This window comes from Epinephelus fuscoguttatus, linkage group LG2, assembly GCF_011397635.1.
Source record: "Epinephelus fuscoguttatus linkage group LG2, E.fuscoguttatus.final_Chr_v1".
NCBI lineage: Eukaryota > Metazoa > Chordata > Actinopteri > Perciformes > Serranidae > Epinephelus > Epinephelus fuscoguttatus.
This window is the reverse complement of record NC_064753.1, coordinates 30,982,291-31,002,238: the sequence shown is the minus strand read 5'-3', so window position 1 is coordinate 31,002,238 and position 19,948 is coordinate 30,982,291. Positions and strand designations below refer to the sequence as shown.

Below are 19,948 nucleotides of genomic sequence, written 5' to 3'. Positions count from 1 at the left end.
GCGAGGCCTTTTGTCACTTAGGACATGGTGCCATCTAGAGGGAGGACGTGGTGCTTTGTGTCTTTGCTTCTGTATGACTGAGGTGATACAATATCTGCAACAGCCCCATGATGTAAATGTAATTGTAAATCCATCACGAGTTACAGACTATTAATTAAATGAGAAAATATGATACATACCATTAAAAAAATGTTATGAGCTGTAAATTAGGATGTGTGTGATTTTAGACAGCATTCACAGAGAAAGTACTTTTCTGAAAAGGTTTATTTTTATCCAGTAAAATACAGAAAAATAATTCTAAACATTAAAAGTCACTATGTATAAGACGACTACTCACACTGATGCTGGAACACAAACAGTATCATGATCTGTAAAAACATAGATGTATCTTTACAAACTAAACTACATCAGTACAAATATATAATTTATGTCATACAAAACTGTCCATAAAAGAATATTTGATGACGATGATTATATGACAGTTATGATACACAGCACATAACAATAGGTGCTGCACATGAGTGTAATACCAAACGGGTCTACTGGACCCAGGCACAGGGGCCCAAGGGCTCAGTTGCTGTTATTAACTTTGCATTTCTTGCCAAAGGGCTCAGTCATTCATGTTAGTAACAGAGCCCTTCTTTAAAAAGTCCTAAAAAAGTCCTTGAAGTACAAATTGAAGGACTAGCCTTAACATTTACTTTGAAAATGTCACAAGAAAGAAACCATTTTACCATTAACCGTTTAAAGTGAGTGTCACTATCTCCCCAGTTTATCTTTAGGACTTGAGCTGGACTGACTCTATGCCGGTGTTTCCCAACTGGTGGGTTGCAATCCAAAAGTGGGTCGCAGGTCCATTCTGAATGGACCGCAGTTGACTTGCATATATGTCAAAAAACACACTTTATTTTTACGTACAGTGAATTTTCATCAGAGAGATTTTATTTTGAAGTGCTGTTTTCTGCTGTAGAGTGAGTGACTAACAGACAGCTACCTAACAGACACAGCAAACTAGATCGACGTCATGGCCAAATGCAATTATGATGTCGAATGTATTAAACTGTGTGGACCTTGAACTAATGACCGAGGAGAAATCTGGACCCTGTGGTTGGACCAGTTGGGAACCACTGGTCTATGCAGTATTGGGCCTTCAGCTCTGTGGGGAGAAACAACCATGTGTTGTACCAATCATCCATTATGTCATTATCTGCCTATGCTGCAACTAACAATTATTTTCGTTACTGATGAATTTGCTGATTATTTTCTCTATTTTGCATTTAATCTGTAAAATGTCAGAAAATAGTGAGAAATTCCTGTTATAAAGTCAAATTGTATGTATTCAGTTTGCTTGTTTTGTTCAACCATTGGTCAAAAACCAAAAGACATTCAGTTTGTTATCACATATAAGAGGAGCCAATCTTCCCATTGAAGAAGCTGGAACAAACAAACCTAAAAAGTGACCGAGATGATCAGTCAATCATTAAGATCCCTGAAGATTAATTTTATGCTCACTGACTAATTGTTGCATACTACACAGACATAGCTTTGTTGCCAAGTTGTTTCTGTACTGTAGGTTGGATAACTTATACCAATAACAATCAGGTATGAAACAATTTTATCTACAGTTTCTAAAGGTCCAGTGTGTAAGATTTAGAGAGATTTAGTGGCATCTAGTGGTGAGTAATGCAGATTGCAACCAGCTGAAACTTCTCCCATGTGCCAAGTGTGAACTCCTGGTTAGATTTCCTTGGGTGTTCATTATTCAGACAGTCTTTACCAGGAGCTGAATAGTAGTTCTCACGGAGGGGCTGCTAACTACGATGGCTGACACGAAAAAGCGAAAACATGAACATGTGAATGGCCCTTTCTGGAGAAAACACATTTCTTATTTTGAGCTTATTATATACTCAAGACATTATATTATACTCTGTTTCTGCCAATATATCACTCTAAATCCTACACCGTGGACCTTAAATAGAAAGAATTGGAGCTCCTTTTAAACTTGAGGTAAAAAGCAATTTGTTAAATCACTGATGTCGCACAGTTTGGTCTGATTAAGTGAGATGTTCAGAGCAGTTTGAGAGTCTACTTCTTGCTCCGGTAATGAGCACCAACCACCATGTAGCTGTCAGGTGAGATGCTCACATTGGGTGACTTTGCTTTGTCCCTGCAGACCCTGACCTCAGATCTGCCAACAGGTCCACCCCCTCTGCAGGGGTCGTGTTTCTGCAGGTAACTTATGAAGGTCTCCCAGCCTCCGCCCACACGCACCATCACATGACGCTCATTCAGCATCTGCAAAGGTGACACAAGACAGCTCAGTTGAGGAGGGGAAAAATGTGCATATATTTTCTTTTCCTTGATGAATAGAATTCTCAATTATTTGAAAAGCAGCCCCCCTTCTCCACACACACACACACATACACACCAATCTAATATTTACAAGCTCCTTGTGTGTAGCTCTGGCTATGAAAGGCAAATGATCTCTCGGATAGCTTTGTCAAAATCTCATTAAACCAAATGAAACAACACCTTGTGGCACCAGCTGAGCACACTCGCAGGACTAATCCACATATGAACATGCGTACACACACACACGCACGCAGTGACGCACAAAGGCACACCCACACAGCTCTGCAACACGAGCCACCTAACAAACAGTATTTTGAATTAAAACCACTACTATATTCCCAGTCTGTCTGTTAACAGAAGTTGCAGAGAGGTCACTTGTATCTGAATCAACACATCCTTCCAAGACAGCCGTCCTCACAGCTGAAAACCAACCGCTACTATGGCAACTACAGCCACAATATAAAGCCTTGGAGAAAAAAAATGAAAGGAGAAATTGAGATGAGTTCAGCGCAGACCCTCAACTCCCAGTAGACATTAACGCTCCCAGGAGACCTTGCAAAGCCATCCGTTGTCCTGTCAGCACCGGCCCACCCCCCTCTGGTCTTATCACCAATAAAATCTTCATTAAGAAACCATTAAGAATGTGATAATACAAGCAGATCTACTCTTCTTATATGGGGAGGTGTGTGTCACGTGCAGGGGATGAAAAATCAATGGTGCAAGCACGCACCGAATGACACGGGCAGCTATAGAGGGAACCCCAGACGTGGTCTGTCTCAGCTGTCATCCTGCAGATTAAAATGTTGAGGTTGACAGGGGTCAAGTCTGACATCCTGAATAAACCACTTTCCTGTCAGACGTGGAGGGAATTTAATTCCCAGCCAGTCATCAGCCAAAGTTTATTTTCAATCATTTTTGATTTAATTTTATTTCATTTCTTAATTATGGTGATTTTTTATATATATTTTTTATTTTTTTATTAATTTATTAAATTAAATTTGAGATTATAAAACTCTTATTTGATGGTTTTTATTGCTCATAAAATTGTTTTTATTAATCCTATGTGTCACTTGATTATTGACTGTTTTTTGGCTATGACTGCTTCTTGTTACCTGGTTAAATAAACTCCTATCTTTTAAACTATAATATGCATATTTCTACAGCTAAATTTAACTATATAGTACACATCAGAATTATTATAAAGCAGGGACATGTGCTGCCAAATCTAAAATTAAAACACAGAGTCAGCCTCCTTCTGTACTGTAATATTCAACACAAGCCCTCTTTGTCAGGCAGACTCCTTTATTTCTGTCTCTACAACTACCCCCTCCCCCCTCCAGGTCTCCGTACAAAGTGTGCTACGTCTGCAGCCCATAAACTACCGTCTGGATTCCCCTGTGTCCTCCCTGGCAGCTCCATTGATTCTCTCTCTCCTTTTCTGCTGAAAGATGTATGAGTGTACTCAGGGAGGAGGAGTCATTTACACACCCGCCAGTAGGAGGCAGGCTTTAGCCACATCCATTGGGTTTGATGCTGTTTTTGAGTACAGTCATTTTTTAATATTTACGGTAAAGAGAGAAACTAAGCAGCAGTGCAGTTTATGAGCTGCTGCAGGCACATGTGTGTGTCAGGTGTGTCTTGATCTCAATGAGAATACCTGATTAAATAAAGTATACTGTAGATACTGAATGTGTACTACTGTATGCTTACGAGTCCCTGGAACAGTATATTGATTAGTCTGCAGATGGACCTTTACTTCCCTTCTAAAGCTTTTTGGTGTTTTTTTTTCTTTTTGAATTGAAGATTTAAGAATAGAGTTGGTACAGTTTTACACCTTCTATTGTGCAGGTTGTTAAACCCTGAAGTTCTTGGTACTGGGCCAAATAACTAAAACTAATTTGATGTATTTCAAAGGATGAGGACGTAGATTTCAGCCATGCTAGCAGCACGACCCTTGGCATGGCATCGGTTGGTTGATCTACCACTTTGGCATCTGTTTCAAATGTTATCAGCCCATTGAATGGGTGTTATCAGCAGACATCAGGAGCGAAGATTCGAGGTAGTGTTACTACATTTCATTTACATCAGAAGTCAGAGCTAGGAATGACGTCACACCAGCGTTGACTTCCTTCCAGTATGCAACATGTCCAAAAACCAAGATGTTTTAGCAATACCAGATATAGGCAGGTTAGCCATTGTTAGTAGTACCAGTTGATGATAACACATTACACACTGAAGCAACATGTCTACAGAAAAAAGTTGGACAAAGTTGTGTGTATTTATGTTAAAATGAGACACAAGTATGACAAGTATGGAAATTCAGGCTTTTAAGCTCAAATTGAATGCACCACATGGCCCTACACTACCTATTTATGTGTATTGTTGGACAGTGACCTCTTGTTTCTGTAGTAAATATGACTGGAGCTGCAGCTTGGATGGATGGGTCAAACAAACACAGGACTTCAACTCCTACTGTTTGTGTCCTGTGTGACACCAAAAGTCAATGTTGACCTGCATATGTAGGTTAACTCACCTAGGATACTTCATTTACATCATGTATTTTAGGTAAGTGTGTCACGCATGTAGCTTGAGTTCCATAAACCACACCAGAAGTAGTTTTGGTGCCGAAACCCAGTGTTGGATATGCACCCTGTGGCGTACTGGTAGGGGTGGTGGAAAAATTGATACAGCATAGTATCGTGATATTTTTGTGTGACAATATCGTATCGTCACACAGTGCCAAGTATCAGTTCGTTTATTATATAAATTAATAATATTACAAATACACATTAAACTTTAGGGAGTCTACTGGAATTTTTTTTTTCAGTCCACTAAATACATTTTGCCGCAAATAAAATGATTGAGGTGAGATGAACAGACTGAAAACTTTATCTTAATAAAGAGGAGAAGAATAATACAGAGGTTGACAAAGTTTTTCTTCGTGGACATAATTTACAGTTGAAAGAAGGTAATAAATTGCAAAATATTTTATCACAATACTCAGAAATCACAATAATATTGTATCATGACTTAAGTGTCGTGATAATATTGTATCAAGGAGCCTCTGGTAATTCCCACTCCTACCTACAGGTAGGTGCAGATTGCCCCATCTGAAGCATAAAGAATCATAAAGATAACAACAGTCACTTAATGTAATGACAACATACCTGCAAAACCAATGACATTCCCATCAGCATTAGCATAGCTTAGCATGTTTAAACTATGAAAGTGAACATTGTAAACATTACAACTGCTTGCATCAACATGTTAGCATTACCACTGTGACTATGTCCACATGCTGCTGTTAGCATTTAGCTCAAAGCATGAATGTGACTAATTGCAGTCCTACTCTTCTATAAGGTCAAAGGTCAGGGTCACCTACAGAAGAGAGACCCTCGAGCTTCTATGGTGTCAGTGTCTTGTTCAGGTACACTTAAGAAATGAGGATGATGAGGGGATTGTCTGCCTTAAAACAATTTAATCATCTTCACTTGGGTCCTGATTTTGGTTCCAGTCTTCAAAACAAGACGATTTCGTTGTACTTTTTAGGTTCATGTCTTATGTAGCTAGCATGATAAACAAAGAACTGCTGCGGCATGATATTGTGAGGTGTTTGAATGTCTTTTCTTTCCATTGACACAGTCAGACAGTGTTGCTACAAAGCCGAAGGAGAGCCTAATTGGGCGCAGAGAAGAAAGAAAAGCCTTCCTCTTTTTCAACACCAAAGAATGGTGGAGCACTCCAGGGCCAGCGTGATTGAATAGACTCCAGAGGGAATAGAGACGGGGGGACGAGGTGGGGTAAAAAGTTTACACGTGAGGAGGGGGCGGTCATGCTCAGCCGCTCATTAACAAGCTGTCTGATTAAACCCCTCTCTAATGACTTTGTCTCGGTAATCAATAGTATCTGCTCTTTAAAAAGGTCTGTACACATTGAATGGCGTGCTCTCTCTTAGGAGCTGCACAGGGGTTATCATGGTGTATGGTAATTGAGGTTTATGGCATGTTTCCCTGTGCACACATAGGCAGCTCAAGGTAATGGATGGAGTCAGGGTCGATGGGCTACAACGCTCTATTCACGCAGCTGAGGTGTGTTTGAGAAAAGAGACGGGAGCAGTTCAAGTAGCGTCTACAAACTAGTAATTACAGCTTGAACCTAACAGATGGACCCAGAGTTATGGTGAAATATCGTAACTGCAGGCTGCATAGAGAAGGCGAGCACAAAAGGTCAAACAGTCGAGACAGTGTACAAAAACAAATCCTTGAAATATAGAAATATGAAGTAAATAAAAGGGATTTTTCTCGCAACCTGCTGCACTTGACCGTAAACTTATGACACGCTTTGGTTATGACATCTTTATTGCCTGTCTTTGATGTGGTGTTCAGACACGTGCTCCCATGTGACTGACAGGTGTGCTGTGGAGAAACAGGTGTCCTGTGAGTCGAAGGAAGGCATTATTTTCTAAATGGACAGTGAAAACATGTTGTCTGTCAGCCAGTCAGAAATGTAGCTGTTGAACGCAAACTGATGCTGCAGCATTGATTACCAGTTAACAGAGTGCTGGGTCAATATAATTCACAAAGCATTAAATGGGTTTCAGATGGTGACTAATTAGCCACCAAAGTTGTGACATTTTATGATGTTGAAAAATCAACTATTTTTAAATTTACAGGATGAACTTTTTAACGGATTTATAGTTAATGCCTTACTAAATATACACTGAAGCTGTTGTATTTTCTCTTTGTATGGACTGATGGTTGCAGACAGTGAAGTAAAACCTTCCTGTTATATTCACACCCCTCCACACCCAGGTGGACTTGGAATCCCGAGTGGGCTGCCATTTGATCCGCACACCACGGTCATATCTTCGCCAAATCATCCTGAAAGAGACGTGTTTGTTTTTCCTTCAGGTTTGAACTCTTTGCTGAAGGTCTATGTACTGAATAAAATCACTGTCAGCCCTGTCTTATCCTGACCATTGGTTGCCAAGCAACCCTGCCTCCCCGAAGGCCATTCCTCGAGCCTTTGTACAGACGCACGCGGTGCGGTGCACGACTCGGGGAGGCTGAAAGGCACCGACGTCTCAATCCCAAAAGATTGCTAATCAGTCGCTCTGACACACTGCACTTGTTGCTGACTCAGCTGTTGATTAATAACCTGAGGGCCTTCACACCTCACACCTCATTATGTGTTGTAGCATCTGTGATGTGTCTTCACTGGGTGAGAAATTAGATGTGGATTATATTTAAAAAGTCATGGTATCAAGTTACAATTCCAGATTACACAATAATGCATCTATTTTCACACAACCACAGCTTTGATTTCGTTATTTTACTACCTTAATATCTTAGAAAATAACATTATCATCCATTTAGTGAAGGGGGTGCTCATCAGCCCAGTCCCCAGAAGAAAATGTTAGCATTGTACATTTCTGCAAACCAGGAATACATTACATTTGTACATTTCCTACATATCATATCAACATTTCTAACATGACATAGTATATGAGCTGACTTTGTCATGTGAAGGTGAAGGGGATAGTGGCACAAGGATCTTTACACTTAGGCAAGATGGCTGCCAAGATGGGGACCACTGATTGAGACCAACAAACAACAAAACCTGATGTTTTTTTAAAGAGACATTTCAGCATTTTTAGCTGTGATTATGCCACCCAGACATGATCTTTTCCTCATCATGACCAAGTGAATTTTGTGCCTAAACATAAGTGCAAATTAACACAGCATTGTTGAAACACTGAAGAAACATAATGCAATGTACAATGCCAACATTTATTCTGGTGACTGTGTTGCAGCAGCCCTCTAGAAAATATGTTTATAGCTGACGTAGCTGATAGTGGCTAATGTTCTGCATCAGCTTATGGGGATCCTCATAAAATCCTAAATCTTAAATTACATTTATATGTTACTAGTTTGTTTTCTTATGTATTCATGTGAAACATAATTTCAGAATTGAGAACAATATTTTCTCAAGTGTAGGAAGTGGTGATTTTTTTTTACTGCACACAAGTTGTAGGGAGGAGGAAGTGAATGGTGGATGTACAAGGATGGTTCACATCCTGAGTCCTGCATGAGGTAAGGTTTAGGCAACAGATAGATTTTAGTTCTGGTAAGGGAAGGATTGTAATTTAAGATAAATAACAACATTGTAAACTTGTCCTGTCTCATGCTTAAAGGTCTTAAAGTCTGGACTTTATCAGTATTTGGCTAAAACCACAATATTTCCCAGCCAGATCTAATTCCGAAGTTGTCAAATACCGACCAACACATTCTCACTCCGACCTCGTCACGTATAGATGTTTGGTCATGGACTTTCCACTTCCAGATATGATGTGAAAAGTATCCTGGGTGCGTTGGTTGTTGACATCCTGGGACGCCGTGTCAAGTTCTGCCTGTTACATGCATTGTCTTCTTTCAAAATACACTTTCGTTTTCACAGGAAATTTACCATTTACATACAGTCTCCTTCAAAATAAACACACTACGCTGGTACAACACCACATATTGGTTTTTTTTTTTTACCTTCAACAACTAATGTACGTGATTGGGTTTAGGCAACAAAAGCACCTAGTTACGTATTAGAAAAAAGAACAGGGTTTAGCTTTATAATCTTCCGGATGCAAACACCAGCCTTCCAGGTGCAAGTTGCTGTTTGTTGGACCCATCCATCACTCCAACGACCCACCCTACTTGGACTTTCACTGCCTTAACTTTTGTTCATGTCACATTGCATTTCCCCCTGACACCACCGGGCACTGTTAAACTAGAACGGCAACCGGCTGCATATCATACCGATGTTAAAGGACTGCTTCTGCTGTCTGTGTCTGACGCTGCAAGTCACTGCCAAAGCGCTGGATTTCAATGACTTTGATTTGAGATTGGATTGTACCAACTCTTTGTTATGCCTCTTAGCATCTCATCAATATCATTTTTGGCTTAAAATACATAAATTTGTTACGTTATGTTACCTGACATACATATATATCACATGAGTGACATATCATACTACATTGCGTAATGTGTTAGAACAACACTGACATTTGGTTTCACTTTGGACAGGAACTGCAGTGTCCTGGGTGAAAGTCTGGTTTGGTTTGACCCATCCACTTTCCCTCCCTTTTGCCCTACATGGACTTTCTCGCTTTTTATACTTAATCTTTTTCTCTCAGCATCATGTATTGCCGCAGATAGGTTTACATTTGAGTTAGATGTGTCCCATAAAGATGCCAAATACTGCCTGTGGCGTCGATATCAAACACCAAGGGGTGTGAGAAAGTGTCAGTGTTTGACACCCTGGTCACAGGAATGGTCTGAAATTCCCTAACTTTAACCTGCTGTGAGTGCCTGAACATAACAGGAATGTTTATTTATGCTTTAGCTGCTACGAATGAAACAAATAAATAAAATACTTAGTGAACAGTTTGCAGATAGGCCCAATATTTTGTGACTCTGCAAATAAGCTAATCATTTCTAGGAGACGGGGTCAGCATGAACATACTTACTCGTATATAGAGGACTTTGTCTCCAACACGGTAGCAGCCCTTAGGTTGCTTCTCAACAAGGAACCTGGTGGCACAGCTGCAGGGAGGGTTTTCTATAATGTTCCTCACCTGGAACATGTCAGACAGAGAGATGGTAAATCATACAGGATACACCCTCTGTAAATTCAAATAAGGTTGCTTTCACTGTCAGTGAGATACGTACAATATCATCCAAAATGTTGTTGGGGCCTGTGCTCCTCCGGGTTGTGGATCTTTTGGAGGAGCGAGGAGCTGCAGGTGGGGAGGTGATGGGAGGCGTAGCTGTGGGAGTGTGGCTAATTATTGTGGTGGAAGAGACTTTGGTGGTGGATACCAGGGTTGGGCTCAGCGAGGGTGCGGACAGTGGAGCTGAGGCAGATGTGTCAGTGGTGCAGGATGAAGAGAACAAAGGTGTTTGTGTGGAGGCTGTGGTTGTACAAGGGTTAGAGGCTGAGAGGGAGGACTGAGGAGGGGATAAACATGTAGGCACTGGGTTTGTTGTGGCTGATGGAAGATCAGAGGCGAGGGAGGCAGCGAGGGGTTCAGACAGACCGGTTGTGCTCGGAGTGAGGGGCGCAGGTGGAGGGGGAGGAGGGGAGGGGGCGGGGGGTAGGGATGATTGTGATGGAGAATACAATGATGTTGGAGGAAAAAAGGAGAAGGGCAGAGGGGAGGATGGAGATAAGCACGCCGCCTCCTCCCTCTCTATCTCCCTCTCCAACTTCACCAGCCCCGGAGGCTCCACTCCAAACCTACGAGAGAGGTTTAACAAATATATCAGCAAACGTAAGGATAAATCAACACTAAGTCACACAGCAGAGGATTCACAACCAGGAATACTTGAACCTCAGAGGATACTAATGCAGTCACCACCAGGCACATGGAAAGACTGAAACTGGCTTAGCTTAACTAATTTGAAAACACAGACATTTGTTTTGATTAAAATAAGAAAATCACATATTAAGTAACTGAACACTGCAAGCTGCAAGAGTCACTAACAGTAAAAAGCAAGGATCAGTAGTTCAAATAGGTCATTTATATGTGATATTCAACCAGCTGTGTGTCATCACAGTGTGCGCAGATGAACATTGTTTGACTTCCTCCAGAGATCCCTGCCCGTCTGGTGGCGGAGGGCCAGGTGCTAGCAGCAGCACATGGGTGAAGCCAAACACTATTCATCTGCACACACTGCAATGCCACACAGCTGGTTCAATATCAGCAAAGTTTCCCTTTATATTCATTGTCTTCTGTGGCGATCAGCAGTGATGTGGTGGTTCACTTTTACACTGTGATCTGTAGCCTATAGTTCGGCTTTAGCTTCTAACTATCTTTGTCTTTTTAACCTGTTGTTGCTGCTGAGTCAGTTTGACATCCTGGATATATCCTTCAAACACAGACTGTAGACCCCTCTGTCTGCTTCTCTCTGGAATCACTGTTTCATTTTTCCAAAAATATGATAATATTTCTTACAACATAATGACACGTCACTTCGTCTGTTTGCTGATGCATGGTGCAGGTTAGGACATCTTCATTAGGAAACACTAAAACTGATGTTCACCCACTCGCTCGTTCACATCACGTCCAGTTAGAAAGCAGTGTAGGTGTAATGTGAGTGAACACAAGGCAGTGACAAAAAAGTCTTTCACTTGCAGCAGAGGTGAAAGACGTCTGCACCAAACAGTGCCCATGCAGTCACAATTAACAATTTAAAAGCACTTCAGAAAATATTTAAAAAATACAACCATGTTTCAGGGGGCTTAACTGGGGCGACACAGATTTGTGACCTGACTAAAGCGCCCCCTAGCCCCAGTGAGAGTTCAATTGTATGAAAATAATATTGCAACAAAATATATATATAATTAACAGTGTGAAGTAACATCCTGTTTAAAAAATGTCTTAATGAAATTAGGAACATGATGGGTGGACTGTAGGGGATTAGTCTCGCCACCAGACAATCAGAGATCTCCGCCTTCTGATAGTCTGGGGACACTCCTTTCTAAAGTGTATTTAACACACCGGAGAAAATGGCCGGGAACAAAGCAACACCCTTGCATTTTTGAAAAGGACACGCCTTCTCGGAAATGTGCCCTCCCCCTTTTCTCCTCCGCAAGGCCACAAACACACAGAGAGCTTGAAAATGGATGCCAAGAGATTTAACTCTGTTTTATCAAATGTGTGCTCAGTCCACAAGATTGTGAAAATGAGGACTTACAGCGACTTTGTTTAAAACTTTTAACGCAGTCGGACTATGTTTACAAGCACAAGAGTTCAGCGAGCCACCGAAGGACCGCCCTGCAGATTTACTATTGGTTCTGCAACGTAGGGAGTTTTTTTAAACTCTGAAATTGTATCCGCCCATCTAAACACAAAATCAGGGAGAAAGACATCAGTCTTTAGTTAAGCAAAGCGTCTAAAGACTGACTTGTGAGTCTAGTAGGGGATAGAAAAAGCAGATATAATGTCTAAGTGTATTGCATGTTTGGCCATTTAAAATCATCTTTGTCAGCAAATGAAGGCCACCGTCTTTGACATTATGATTGTTGTGTGGCGGAAGTTTTTATCTTTTTTTATTTTTTTGTGAGATTCAGTTGTGATTTATTTTTCAAGAGCTGTACCAAAAGCAAGGCAGTTACCTGGCTGCAATCCGTCCCAGCTCCATCAGGCACAGGCACACCTCCCGCGGTTGCTTGTGAAGGACTTCACACGGCACGCACAGGAAGCACAAACAAAGAGGGTGGAGAGGTGGATATAAAAAGAAGTCACTCATCTGACAGGAAAGATGTTTCGGGAGATAAACTTTTGTCTGTGTCTAAAGAAAACAGAAGTTGCAGCCTGGAGAGAGAGAGGGCACCTTTTCTGTCTATCTTTGAAGCAGGGCTGGAATTCCTGTGGAGGTGCAGCTGAGGGCATGAGGGCACGAAAGCTTCGTAAACAAGTATCCTGAACCCCTACCTACACATCACAAAGGGGGCTCGGTGCACTTAGTTTGAACCAGGAAAAGTCACAGTTAGTTTGTATGTTAAGAAGATTTGGCTGAGCATGCATGGGAATATGTGCAAATACATAAAAGCCCACAACACATATAACTGAAACAGACAAAAAAGAAGCACAAAAAACAAAATAAAAATGTAACGAGAAGAGAGTATGTCACTGATGGTGCTTTCATTCACCTGTATTTGACATCCACTATTACCATCATCATGGCTGCAGCAAGAAAAGGAGACGAGAGAAAAGAAAAAGAGTGATCATCTGTGCCTTCGTGTCACTGAGGTAGAAAATTGAAGCCTGTCGAAATACAGTAAGTTTACTCTCCCCGTCGTTCAATTAGTTAAGTGAAGTGGGTTAGTCTGCCTGCAGGGAGGAGGATCTTTGGTGGGGGTGGACTTATTGTTGGTGGGGATTAACCTGCACATTATCATTCGCACGCATCTGCTGCCCTGCGTCGACATGCCCAAGTAAGAAGTGAAGAGGACGTTTAATGATACAGAAAGACGTTAGCATGTTAACTGCATGTTTCTGTCTCCTCAGGCACACAGAGCTTTATACATGCAGAGAGGATAAATGAGAAATGATACAGACAGTCTGAAACATATAATCATCACATTGAAAATGTTACAGCCCATCACATAGCTAAATTATATTCCCTGCTCTATATTGTAAATCACCAACCGGGAAAAAAAAACACAACTGCACAGAAATAATATGATTTAAAACTAAATGTTGGTCCAAGCAAATTAAAAGAAACACACTATTTTGTATGAGAAATAAATGATGCACAATGTCATCACACTGATTCAGACAGAGGGTCAGAGGTGACAAAAGAGAAGACAGTGTGTTAGTAACCACAACAGCACAAGAGGAAATATAAAGGACACAGTGTTCCCACACAGCAAATAGATTACAGTGGACACAAATATATAAATCCTTAGAAACAGCTCTTGTGACTTCAACAGGGTGGAAAGTCTGAAGATTTTAAATTAATTAATAACACACTGCAAATGTTGCATTACACGATTCACTTCAGAGCTAATTAACTCCTTAATGTTAGGTGCAATCCTCAGTCTATACTCACCCAAATCTTCTGACTCGAAAAGGTAAGCCTCATCAACGCCAATCTTTCGACACCAGTACAGGAAGTTGGCGGTGTTGTCTCGGGCGAAGAATGATCCAGAAGTTGCGTCAGCTCGCCAGTGGATCACTCTTCTTATTGAAGGCTGTGATTGTTTTCAACACACGCGCACATAGTGAACATGCAGTTGAAACCAGAGGTGCATTTACAGCCTGGCTATTTGGTCGTAGCTGCAGGTGTTTTTTACTATCATAACATTTAATATGAATATGAATTATAAGCTCATACAACCAATTAATATTTCAAGGCAAGCGTAGCCCCTCCTGTGTGGACAAAGAGAGTATCATCTGCATAGTTAGTTTGATTGATTGAATTGGTGAAATGGCTGGCTTGTACTGTGTCGTATGGATGATCTGGACACTGGGGGTTAAAGTGTGACCCATTAGGAGGAGAACGGCGGCAATGGAGACTGTGAAAAGGGTGAGGGCAATCGTGCATCCTTGTTTTATGCCAGTTTCTACCTTGAATGGTTTGGTCTCACTGCCATTACAGAGGACTGTTGCTTACAAGTCTCATGAAGGAGCCTCAGAATCCTAATTAACTTTTTACGGACATCCACACTTCTAGAGGATTGTCCAGTGCTTTGGTCAATGAAGGCCATGCATAGTGGTTTTTGTGCCTTGCAATTTTTTGGTAACTGTTCATGTCTGTTGTGCTGAGGGTAGGATGGAAACTGCACTGGGATTCAGGGAGGTTTTTTTCAGATATTGGGAGGAGTCTCTTAAACAAACTATATTCAACACACACACACTTCACACACATGCACATTTTTTTTGTGGAATACAATTGCTGTATTGTGTGGTTTATGTTTTTGGCAATTTTGCTTGTGTCGTCTCCTCTGTATGCATGTTTGCGTGTGTGAATATGTACATGACTTTGTGTTGTTGCAGCACCTTGCCATTGTTGGTGTGCATCATCTTGTCCTGGAGCAGCTGTGCCAGCTGACAGAGGAGAACGCCGTTATCCAACCTCTCCATCAGACTATCCACTGTGAGGTCCACATCTGAGGATACACACGCAAACACTGAACTGTGTATAGTAGTTTATAGTTACTACTCAGAATACCCATGCCTTTGCATATGAGTCGTTTTAAAAATATTTCACTCAGACTTTATATCCCAATGCATCAGAATAGAAAATATTAATAAGATTTATAAAATAAAAGAAAAAAGAAAAAAACCCCATACAATTTAAACAACACTGAAAAACTGAAATCCATTTATCAGCTCAGATGTTTTCGAGGGTCATATTTTTTGCAGTATGAGACAAAACTGTTTGGTGCAGTTTTCAGTCAGCAGGGTTTTCTGAAGGTGAGGAGAGATCAGAATAATCAGAATACCTCTGAAAAGAAATGTAAATGAGCTGGTAAACCATGGTATTTTTGCGGAAATATGTTCCACTCCTATAAATACATATGATATAATTTACATGCATGTTCCAGTAATCACATATCCGTTAAAACTTTGATTCTATTACACAGAATATAAGAAGAAGAAGACAGAAAAGTAATCCCTCTCATTCAACACTTATGATCCACTAGAAGCAAACTTTTCTGATTGCAAACCTGTATAACTCTTTGGCCTACAAGCTATTTTGACTTTCTTTCTTTTTCTTTCTTTTTTTTTTTGTTGCAGCATTAGTCAGAAACTCATCCTGTTGGAGTCTTGTCACTTTCCAGACAGCTTGAACACGTTGCGGCATGTGCAGACCCTTTATGTTTTCGCTCACAATGCAGTAAAGTGGGAAGAAACATCCCTTTCCCTGGAGTCCCAGCCACATTTCCCCTCATGGAGAGGTGTTTCAAGGATTTGGGATAATAAGTGGGTTAATGTGCCTCTGTGTTTAACGTGACTGCAGCTTTTTCACCTGTTGTTCAAAATAAAAGCCCTCCAACCTGCCAGGGGTTAATCACCTGAGGATAACTGCAAAAAATAGTTAACATTGGTTTGGTATATGGATCAATGGAAGTCTCACCCAGGATGTTGTTGAGCCAGAAGGCGAGGTCTTCCTTCATGGGCAGCAGGCTGGCGTCATGGCGATAAGGCAGCCACTGGTTGTACTCCTGAGGACTGGCGAGGCCGGGCCCAGAGTGTCTGTACTTTTGGCCAAGAAGACAGTTCATCCCCAACCCGGTCAGGTGCCTGGGGCTCAGAGGACTGTCAAGGCTGGTGTTCATCGCTTCCACTTCACTGTCCATTCTTCAGCTCCGATCGGTCTTTGACAGACCCTGGTGGACCAGATAATACATGTTGTTTATAGTCATGTTAGATTTTGATTTTGACATTTTGCATACACTGGGTATTGTCTTATTTACATTTTGATTTATTGATGTTTCGGTTACTCTTCAGAGAATTTGGTTTGAGATTCAGCTACAATCAAGACTTGAACTCAGCTGAGCTGTGCTTTGCCAGTACAACTGACCATTTGAGCCTCTCTGTTGAATCTATCGATGCAAGAGTTAAAATACAGCCATGACTGGAACAGTGTGCCAGTTTGCCTTTAATTATACTTCCGCAAAATACAAGACACATAACATCACAAGTGAAACAACATGGTCATTGGTGTGTAACCATGTGGTGCTCTCTGCACCCCATCTATCTATCTATCTAACCCACAGAACAAGGCTACATGCCAACACTTTCAGAACAAAATAGAACAGGCTGCAGTGAGAGTCTCTCTCCGTGGATATTTAAAAATATCCCATCGATTCAAAAATAGTGGGTTTGTGCATTTAGTCCTTCTCAGGCAAGCTCAGGGGTTTAGTGTTGATGGAGCTCCGCAACACTTTTTTTTCTCCAGGTGAGGATTGGGATACATGCAGTTCACATAATCCGGTTGAAATTAATATATATTTTTAAAGGCTTGAAGATCCACTCATTACTAAAAGTGTTCGTCATCCAAGAGAGACAATAGAAACTAAAGTAATGGTCAAAGCTGTCACAGTGAAATTTAAGATGTGCTGATGGATTCACATCGCCAACTCACGCATAGAGTAACATAACAAGTAATGTTCCACCTTAAAAGGTTAACGGCAGTCGGCCCACTGAATTAAACAATTGTTTCTCAGACTTCAGCTGCTGCGAGAGGCAGCAAAACATCCTTTCATTTTATAGTTACAGTTTACTAATAAAACTCTCCACGGTATGAACAGTGGTTACATGAGCCTCAAAACCAGCCACAGCTCAGCCCTGAGCAGAGTGACCATCCTCTACTGACCAATCAACAGACTGCAGTGTTAACAGCTCCACCTTTTAGTACCAGATCTGTGTGCTAGGTACCCCGACAGAGGGGGGACCAAAAATGGGGACAGTATGGAAAGATTCCATGGGTACCATCCACGACTTTTCACAGCGAAAATGGAAAAAAGGTGTACCAAACTGAACCGTACCGTACTGCTTGGTGGAAACGGGGCTGAAAGTCCTGCAGATAAACTGAGAGGACTGAAACACTCTAAAAATCATGATGGTGACTATGCTTTTTGATAAGAAATCCAAAGTTATTAACAGAAACTCATGCAGAGGCTCTAGCTTTGGGGCCCTCTGAGCCCTTGGGCCGCTGAGCCTGGGCCCTTCATACTGTCTTTAAAGAGATCCCTGTCTTCAGTGTATGAGATGGGAAACAAATCCCTCTTTTAATGCAGAAATATAAAGCTTCAGCAACTGGAATTAGCCAAAAAGTGGGTATTTTCCAAAATCATTTTGTGCAAAATTCCCTCTTTCTGTTTCAGACTCACTGAGCTGTGAAGGAAGATTATCAAACATAAAAAGGTGCCTTAAAAAGATCCACAGCGATCCTTCAAGAGAGCAATAAATAATTAAAACGTAATGGTTTTTGAGAGTAATTATAGTGCAGTGAAAACACAGAGCTCTCTCACATATGTACAAAAGCAACAATACAACACCACATTTTATACACTGGCGTCCACACACTCGCAACCACAATACACACAGTCATTAATCAAAGGGATTAAACTGACTGACTGCAGGTTTAATAAGATGTACAGCTACAGCCCTGAGCCAGTCTCCTGGTGCTGCTATATGGCTCATTTGTCCTGTTCCCAGAGCAGTCTCCATCATAAAGCTCAGCCCCATGCAGAGACATGCTCTGACTGCCAGTAATACTTGCTGATAGTCAGCTGGAATTAAGACAACAACACATGCAGCAGGTCACACTGGGTCTGCTAAATAATATACAGTAGAGAAAAAGAGGCTCGGTTTGTGCCAGATGACTCAAGTTTCATTGTAAAGTAACAAGACTGAGCCGGCATACGGACCGAAAACAGCACCGCCTTAAAGCAATGGTGGCGTCGTGTTGTTTTAGATACTGGTGAGTCATGAAATATGATCTGAGGTTTAGTTTGAGCAACAAATCTGTGGATTTTAAGGCTTCACATGGTGAGAACACAGAGGATGCACAGAGGCTCATAATACTTTGAGAATATTTTAGAAGTTTTCATGGCAGCAACTATTTTATCGTTTGTTGTGATGATTATGATTGTGATTAGGCTTTGAGCTTAATGCTAATGTGAGTAACGATGCTCACATTCTTTTTAGCAAATATAGTTTTATAGTTAGTGTGTGCGTATGTAAACATTCACTCATTAGCACTAAACCTGATGTGCAGCTGAGGCTGATGAGAGCGTCACCAGTTTTGCAGGTATTTGGTCAGAAATCAAAGTATTGGACTGAAACCTCAATGGTGTTAAATGGAGAGCAAGGCAATCACCAAAGTTAATGCAGTTCATCTTGAGGGGAACATGAAGATCTGTATCAGCATTTCATGGCAAAACATCCAGAAGTTGTTGGGACATTTCACTAAAAACTACAACTATCAACCTGATGGTGGCGCTAGAGGAAAAGTCAGAGGATCAATGCCAAAAACAACACCCATTAGGACTCATTGTATGGGGACAAAACATATCTGTACAAATTTCCATGAGAATTCATTCAAAAGTTTTTGAGATATTTCAGTCTGGACCATAGTGGTGGTCAGAGCGACGCTGCCACCGCCACCAGTTTCTTTAATAAAAATCTTATCTCTGATAAAGACTTTATCTTTATGAAAATAATCACCTGGAGGGCAGATGCTTGGGATTCGGACAGGCTGCAAAACAGCTGGCTTTTTGAGCTCATTTAGTTGTATAACACCTGCGTTTTGCATTAAAGGAACAGTGTAAGATTAAAGAGCATCTAGTGGTGAGTATTGGCGAATACAACCAGCTAAAGCTTCCTCCAGTTAGATTTCCTTCAGCGTTCTTTGCTCAGGAGGTTTTTTACAGGGAGGTCTCTTCCTCTCCAAAACATTTGTAAAACAATGCATAGGACCCAAACTAAAAATGTATGTACGGGCAAAGGCCAAAAATGGTGTGCGCAAAAAAAGACAGACAGTTTCTACAATCACACTTCCACCTCACCATCTGCATTGCCAATGTCCCGTCTCCAAAATGGTCATAAGCATGGGTCAAAGTTTCTCCCATCAAGTCTGTTTGTATAGATCACAACTTTATTCAAAACCTTGAATAAAGCAGTTTCATGTTAAAAAAAAATCAGTGTTTTTTCAACCCTCACTTCACACAGAGGTTGCTGACTACAGTGGCTGACGCGGAAATGCAAATGGTCCTATCTAGAGCCAGTGTTTGGTTTGTCTATTCTGGGATACTGTAGAAACATGGCGGTGCAACATGGTGATCTCTATGGACAAGGTCTCGCTCCCTGTGTAGATATAAACGGCTCATTCTAAGGTAATGAAAACACCATTCTTATTTTCAGTCGATTATACACTCAAGAAAACATCTTATATATTTATTTTCTGCCAAAATATCCCCTTAAATCTGACACACTGGACCTTTGAAGTACCTGTAGCTCACTGTTACGCATCATCATGTCAAGTTCAGGTGTATTGTGTTGATAAAGTTAACTCATACCAGCTTG

The 19,948-nt window shown here is 41.1% G+C and overlaps 1 protein-coding gene across 1 annotated transcript; it reads right to left on the bottom strand.

Annotated features, from left to right (window-relative positions):
• Window positions 1-1,639: 1,639 nt before the first annotated feature.
• Window positions 1,640-16,215, bottom strand: gas2b (growth arrest-specific 2b). Its single transcript, XM_049595720.1, has 7 exons — window positions 15,993-16,215; window positions 14,912-15,021; window positions 13,962-14,103; window positions 12,523-12,586; window positions 10,074-10,641; window positions 9,872-9,979; window positions 1,640-2,295 (listed from the first exon to the last, which is right to left on the bottom strand). Exons 1-7 carry the CDS (start codon window positions 16,213-16,215, stop codon window positions 2,086-2,088), a joined length of 1,425 nt encoding a protein of 474 aa, XP_049451677.1. The 3' UTR covers window positions 1,640-2,085.
• Window positions 16,216-19,948: the final 3,733 nt, after the last annotated feature.

What these genes read in the sequence shown, in the direction of transcription:
- gas2b (XM_049595720.1), bottom strand. Translation starts at nt 16,215, where the DNA reads ATGGACAGTGAAGTGGAAGCGATGAACACCAGCCTTGACAGTCCTCTG. An exon ending in TTTCGAGTCAGAAGATTTGG is followed by an intron (nt 12,587 to 13,961) that starts GTGAGTATAGAC and finishes TGCCGTGTGAAG; the next exon opens with TCCTTCACAAGCAACCGCGG. An exon ending in CTGGGACGGATTGCAGCCAG is followed by an intron (nt 10,642 to 12,522) that starts GTAACTGCCTTG and finishes CCTCTCTCGTAG; the next exon opens with GTTTGGAGTGGAGCCTCCGG.